Source organism: Podarcis cretensis (assembly GCF_951804945.1).
Source record: "Podarcis cretensis genome assembly, chromosome: 12".
NCBI lineage: Eukaryota > Metazoa > Chordata > Lepidosauria > Squamata > Lacertidae > Podarcis > Podarcis cretensis.
The window spans coordinates 50,036,807-50,044,316 of NC_137181.1; the positions used below are offsets into that span (position 1 = coordinate 50,036,807).

Sequence of the window (7,510 nt, forward strand, 5' to 3'; positions counted from 1 at the left end):
AGGAAGGAGTATCTCCCTGATAAAGCAGCAGCAGTTGACACTATGACAAAAACATTCAACAGAATTTCCACTGCCAGAGGCCAGGATTAAGGATGATAAACTACATTTTTACCCAATACAGTCTGTTATGTAATCTTTGGCAACGCTTACAGTCAAAGTATATTTAAATGTGTTTGTGTTGGCTGTTTTCTTCTCAGTTTTTACTTAGTTTACCAGGTAGTCAAGAAGCTACTAACATGCTTATGATTCACTGAAGGCTCTTGTTTAATGCATCCAAAGCAATCAGGAGTTTTAAGATAAGAGACGTTTTTATTTAAGCTGCAACACACATGGTTTTAATACAACATTTAAATCAGGTGAAAAGTAAAACACCAAACTATCAGCAGTAGAACATTTCCATTGGAAATGTGTTAAAATTCTCAAGGATCTCGTGTTACCATCTTACTGCAGTTTTCTTATGTGTTTCTAGCCTACACTCCATATGTTTTCTGTAGTCATGCAAAAGCAAATAAGATTTTGAATGGGAAGTCCATCGACTGCAAAGAATCATTTTTCACAGAGTAGCCAGCTTTGGTAAGAACAAAACCTGCAGAAGTTCTTCATGTAAACACACACATTTTAGAAGCCATGAACTTTCAGCTGCTCCTCCTTGACAATGCCAACCTGCAGAAGAGAAGGAGATGGCAGTAAGCCGGCAGCAGTTAGAACCTGAAAGTCCAACACAAAAATGAAGTTACACACTTGTCAATCCCAAGGCAGATGGAGAAAGAGTTAACATACAGATGAAACTGTACCAATGTACAACGGGAGGGGGAGAGACTCTTTTTGGTCTGAGGTGTGCCATCTTCCTGGTGTGCAACTGTCTATGGGTTGCAAGCCAGAAGCAAAACTGAGTGGACCAATGGAGGTGAATCTTACCTCTGTTATAGTTGGCTACATGAGAGCCATGGGTGGGGGGGAATCAGACACACACATTCTATCCAATGAAGAATTATTACAGGTCAAGGACTCGTTTCAGGCAGGCTAAAGCACTCAGGGAGGGAGTGGAGCAACTCCTAGTACGGGGCATGGACCCAGGGAGTGAGTTTGGCCTTGGGAGAGTCCCGAGGGCTGAAGAGAGAAGCCTGGAAGAACACATCTGCCCCCTGGACCAGTGCCCCCTATGGTACAAGAGGATCTACAGCAGCCATTCTTTTAGGTTACATTCAGAGAAGTGCCAAGCAGTGCCTTATATAATTAATTAAGTTAATTTTTTGTGATAAAATCCAGCTGCTCAAATATATATCTCCGACTGCCGAAGTCAGGCCTGTTGCACTCCTCCCCCCTTGCCGCCAGTATGACTCAACTCAACCCTTTTAGTCCAGGCAGCAATATGGCTCACAGCTAGGGGTAGTGACTCACTCAACCCTGCCATGTTATGTTACATTCAGAGTCAAAAGCGTCTCGCTTAAATAGGCTTCCGAGTGCATTTTAACATTTGAGCGAGCAGCCTGAGCTGACTGACCTCTAGGAGGAATTGGCAAATGTTCTTCCTCTGGTCCCCTTGCAACTGGATCACTTCCCCGTATTCAGGATGCTCAATCACAGTACCATTACAGGCAAATTTCTACAAAGAAAGGTTTAATGCTTTTCAAAACCCAGTAGAAAATTATGCTTAGATCACTTTCAGAAGAGAACCAAAATCCATTATTTTGGTTATTATTTTTTTTCCTTCAGAAGACATGCTCCAAAGGTTTTGCTAGCAAATGAGATATATGCTTTTCTAGTGATGGATTTTGGCAGAAGTTCCTAGATGCTTGGAGCTTAGAATTGCAGAGCTCAGCAATGCCTAAATCAACTGCAGGAGTCAAATCAATGTCCTGGCCCAACTTCACATTTTCCCCTACAACCTGACCACCACAAACTAGATGAGTAGATTTTGCTCCATTCCCACCCAACCTCAGATATCTTCCCATATCACCTCCCAGGTTTTTTCCTCTTTGCTCCAGGCTTGTCTCCCCACTTTTTTTTACTACTGTTCTAGAAATATAGAACTGTTCAAAATAGAACTCGATGTAAAAACATCAATTCCTCCTCAACACAATTGGCATTGTCAAAAACAGGCAATACGGTACTGAGCTATTTGTTCCAGGAACAACTTTCTGGTTACCTTTTGCAGCAATATATCTCCTTATGTGGCTTTTAAGTCATTTAAAAGGGTCTGGATCCATTCCTAGACAGTGACAATTGTAGAAAAGAGCATGAAAGCTGGTTATTGCAACTAAATTGACCAGCACACTGCTCAAACATTAAATTTTTTTCAGTTAAGACTGGCTGCTCCTGTCAGTGCATTCAACATCTGAAATGGTCTTATACTGGAAAGCTGTCTCAACCAGAACATTTAACACGCCTGTCGCAGCATTTGATCTTTCACTTTCCCACTGGAAATTTTGAATTTACATGCATTTCTCTTTCAAACACAAAAGCTTCAGGACCTAAGAGAAGAACAGCTCTACCTTTTTGAAGGCTTTCACAAGCTTCTTTTTGTCATAGTCATCTGCAATTCCCTGAACAGTAGTTAGTGTCTTTCTGCCGTTTCGTTGCTGGATCCTTATATGAATGTAGTCTTCAGTCCCTGCCGGGAGTAAGTCGTCACCCTTAGTTGCATCAGCAAAGGGGTCTGGAGGGGTGAAAAGTCCACATGAGTTAGTCCGATGCAAACCTTCAAGTTCCTACATATTTTGAATGTCTTTTCCAAATGGTAGATAAAACATACTTCTTAGTATTCTAAACTACTTAATCCAGGCAGCAGCAATTCTTTACCATGTCAATACAAACATGATCGTGATATATTGTCACATATGGTAATTTCTGCATATCTGTGGGTGTTGTCTGCTCTCTAAGGCCCATACCTGGGCACTTATTCTCTGCTACAGACTAACACAGTCTTCATCTCACCTCGAGAACTTCCTCAAACACTAACCAGGAATACTCTAACACAAATGTATTCAGGACAGACTACTAACTGTGGGGAGAAAAACATACCAGCAATCACAAGTAGTCTGATATCCCATGAGGCACCCTGGTAGTGAAAAGGTTTTTATTTTAGCCTTTGTCCACTAGTGCTCCCAAACCCACCCATTCCTCCATACAACGTTTCACTGCTTGCCTGCTACTAAAATGGATGCTCTTTTCCACCTATGCCTTGTTTGAGGCTCAATCTGAGGAAGATCAGTTCCCTGCTTTTAGGCCAACCAGCTACCCGGATGAGGAAAAGGTCCATCTACCTTCAAAGAACTCCTTCCACAGCAGTCTGCCATGCAACTCCTGTGCATTGTAGAGGGGAGATTCTGGGGCCACTTCCAAGGTACACTGTCGGTTCACACCAGGCACTGGAGAGGCCTGTTGGGCTTACCCATTGACACATAGGAGCCCCCCTGCAGCTGCACAATGAACCTAGAGGTAATGCTTTGGCAAGTTAACAAGGGGAGGCAAGGGAAAGTCCAATATAAACACTGGGTACAAGCTGTACAATGAGGGAAGGCAGAGAATTCCAAACGGCCCTAGCATTCAAATCGTATTGCATGAATGAGGAAACTGTGGCCCTATGAGCATCGTTGGCTCCAACTCCCATCAGGCTACTTCTGCATCACTGCAAAAGTTACAACAACTTGTTCACAGACTCCAATATGTCCAAGGCTAGTTCTGAGAGGCTACAAGCCTGTGCCACACTTCTGGCTGTAGGGAGGGCTGGAGCACCTTATTGTCTTTCATGTTTTTATTCTGAATGAGGAGCAACAAGTCATATGACCTCCCTCCCTGCAGTCAGAGCTTGGACAAAGGTTGACTACCTCCATGAACTCCTTAAAATGGTGCTGTGTTCTGTGAAGCAGAAAGTGGATTATGGGAGAATACGGCAGAATTTTAGCTTAAAGGATCTTCCACTGCTCCCTTAGCTGCAGAGACCAAGCCTACAAAATCTGCACTCCTTCATAGCTACTTGTCACTCCCCATCTGAAAGAGCAGAGTCAAAGTGGAGTCACACTGAAAACCCATTATCAATTTTCCACCTTTCCCTCCTTTACCAATTGACAAATTCTAAAGTCCTATCCAATTCAGGCATAAACCTCTACGAATGAAAAAAGTCTTCAAAAAGCTGTTTTCAACAGATCAGGAAGTTTATTCATGGCAAGGTGGATGTATCTGTGTTCAATACAAATCAAGGAGTGCAATTTTAGAACTGATGGCTACGGCAAAGATGATAAAATGGAGGCTCTTTGCATAGAAAGAGGAATCTCACAAAATAAATTCCCCCCTGGATAGAGGAGAAATTCACCTCAAGACTGGTGGAGAAAATGGGAGAGACTGAGGTATAAAAGATTTGCCTAGGCCGGGGGGGGGGGGGGGAAGAGATGTTGCTGGACTCTCATTAGCTTGTCCAGCATGACCTGGGATGATGGGCGCTGTAATCCATCAACATCTGGGGGGGGGGCAGGTTTCCCACCCCCTAAGCCTAGACTGGAGAGGGGGGGAAATCACTTGACTAAATGCTCCTCAGGAGAATAATGTCAAATAGGCACAGAGTCATTGACCCCTCAAGAAAGAACATGCGTCAAGGCAGCTCTCCCCCCGCCTGCCCTCCCCCAAATACAAGTATTAAGTTAGCAAATGAAAGGAGAAGGAAAGTTTCTCAGTTATTATAGCACTGAGAACTGCAGGAATGAACTGCACGGCTGGTGATCTGAGCTGCCCAGACAGCTTGCAAGATGTCAAATGGGTAGAACAAGCCAAATTCCTGAACTGCAATGCTGGGGGGGGGGGCAGGGGGCTCCTTGAGGCAAAGGGGTCCCTCTGCCCAGTCCTTCTGCTGGCAACAAAACTCTGCTGCAGGTGAGGAAGTACCACGAGCAAGGGGAACCCTAATGTGTCACTCAAACAGCAAGTCAAGTCGGTGGAAGCTACCACTGGTGTTACATTCCTGCTGTTCATAGCTAGCAGATCACACACCTCCCTAAAAGAAAAGAAAAAAACAATAAGAGAAGAGCTTGCTGGTACAAAATCCACTGGATCCAGAGCTGGCCCTTCTGCCATCATGTGACAGCAACAGACCCACTTTGGGCCTCTTCCCATCACCAACAAGGGTTCCCTGCCCCAGCTTCAACCCTGGCAGGGCAAGCAGAAGGGCTGAGGATGCAAGACTTGCTACTACTCCACTAACCCACCCTTGCTGGCCAGGAGGTTGCATTTTATCCCAATTCTTAAATACGCTGTTAGTACAGCTTTATATCAACAACTGGCAATACTAATGTCGAAGGGTCTACAGTAGGTTACAAACCAAATTTGGTCAATGCAGTAATAACAAATGGAAATAGCTGGATCGGGTGAGTGAGTGGGTAGGGTCTTGTGCACTAGGCTAGCTCGCTATATACAGGGTGTTGCATTGATATCTTACTCAATGATTTGTCACAAAAGATATCAGTTACGGGAGCAGGAGTTTACTGGTGAAGACATTAGCCAACGAAGTCTTAACAGCGGACTATACAATGTGGACCAAGGTTAATAAAGTGGTTTAACCCAGCCCAGTGTTTCCAAAAGCTGAGTCTCCAGCTGTTTCTGGACTACAACTCCCATCATCCCCAGCCAGCAAGTCCAGTGGTCGGGGATGATGGGAACTGTAGTCCAAAAACAGCTGGCGACTCAAAGTTTGGGAAACCCACAAGCTACACTGAAAGTCCCAGTTTGCAAAACAGCCGCCAACTAGCAGAACACAGTAGAAGCCTGTTAAAGAGATACCATAATGAATAATAATAATAATAATACAAATATTTTATTATTTATACCCAGCCACTCTGGGCAGCTTCCAACAAAATATTAAAATACAAGAGTCTATCAAACATTAAAAGCTTTCCTAAACAGGGCTGCCTTCAGATGTCTTCTAAAAGTCCGGTGGTTGTTTTCCTCTTTGACATCAGGTGGGAAGAACTCTGGCCCTCCCACCCACAAAACACACCATGGCCTCCTGGAAGGCCCCTTTAAGCCACTGAACACCCAACATTTTTAGACAGCAGGGGTCAAGCAGATGTGTCCCGGCCCCATAGCAAGGAATCAACTCTGCGTGGAAGGAGAGAGGGGGAAGGGGCAAGCGCAGAGGGGCAAAGGCTGCCACAGCTCCCCTTCCCTTTGTCAGACCAGGGGCAGGAAGATGCCAAGACCCGTGCCAACAGCAGCAAACCCTTGCAGCTTAACAAAATGGACTGTGCGCAGCGTAGGGAAAGAGGTGTCTCTGCTGGGACCCCCCCCCCAAAAAAAAAATCTTGCGCGTTGCATCCATGCACCCATTTATCTCAACCTCCTGGGTGCTGCGCAAAAGGGATGCAAAGGGACCCCCCCTTATGCGCACCCCGTTTGCTGCCAGGATAACGGACACCTGGGATGGGCATCCCCCAGCCCCATTTCCCTCCACCAAGAGCGAGGGAGCCCGGGGCGGAGGTGGGGCGCCTTGGCTGCCGGGCCTTTGCGCCAGTCCCCGTCCGATCCTGCGCTGGCTGGGCTGCGCGGGGGCCGCCGCTTCTTACCGAAGGATTGGAGGTTCTGGATAGTGGACATGCGATTCTGTGGCTGGGCGCTGCTCGGGGGGAAAAGGCCGCGGCTGCGTTGGCCCGGGGCTCCCTCAGGTTCAGCAGCGAGAGGAAGCGGGGGCCGAGAAAGAGAGAGAGAAGAGAGGGAGGGAGGGAGGGAGGCAAGCAGCCGGCGAGGAAGGCAGGCAGGCAGAGCGGACGCGGCGGGACAGACGAGAAGCAGCAGCAGCAGCAGCGGCAGCAGCTGATCTAACGGCGACGTTCGCTCACAAAATGGCCGCCCGCTCGCCCGGAGCCTCTCCTTCGCCCAAGCGCGGGGCACGTGATTGCAGTGGGATTCGTCCCCCCCGCCCCGCGCGGAATGCCGGGAAACGGAGTCCTCTCCGCCAGAGGAGAGCGCGAGGGAGCTCGCAGGAGGGACTACAACTCCCGGCGGGCATGGCGGGAAAGGGTTTTGTTTTTGTTCTGGCGCTCTCCGCCTCCTCCCAACCGCCTTTTTTTGTGGGTGCTTGCCGTCGAGTGTCACGTCAGGACGTGTGCAAACGCGTGTTACGGATGATGATTATAAATTGATGTGTTATATATTACATATTATATATAAATTATATTATAAATTATATTTATAAAATATACATATTTTAAATTATATTTTCATTTATGATAAAATAATAATAATAATAATAATAATAATAATAATAATAATAATAATAAATGATAATAAATGATAATAATAAATGATAATAATTACATCCGTACATCTCAGGGGCAGATCACAAGATGGAAACACCAAATACATAATAAAAACAAAAACAACACAATACTCCTACTCCCACTCCCACAAACACATTAATAAGGGGTATAAGATGTTAATCAGCCCAAGGCCTGGTCAAAGAGGAATGTTTTCACCCGGAGCCTAAAAATACATAGTGAAGGCGCCAGGTGAACCTCCCTGG

General features: G+C 46.0%; 1 protein-coding gene across 1 annotated transcript; it reads right to left on the reverse strand.

Annotated features, from left to right (window-relative positions):
• Window positions 1-289: 289 nt before the first annotated feature.
• On the reverse strand, window positions 290-6,821 carry EIF1B (eukaryotic translation initiation factor 1B). The gene is made up of 4 exons (XM_079948247.1): window positions 6,555-6,821; window positions 2,496-2,659; window positions 1,505-1,606; window positions 290-663 (listed from the first exon to the last, which is right to left on the reverse strand). The coding sequence occupies exons 1-4, from the start codon at window positions 6,583-6,585 to the stop codon at window positions 619-621; spliced, it is 342 nt and encodes a 113-aa protein (XP_079804373.1). The 5' UTR covers window positions 6,586-6,821; the 3' UTR covers window positions 290-618.
• Between the last annotated feature and the right edge of the window lie 689 nt (window positions 6,822-7,510).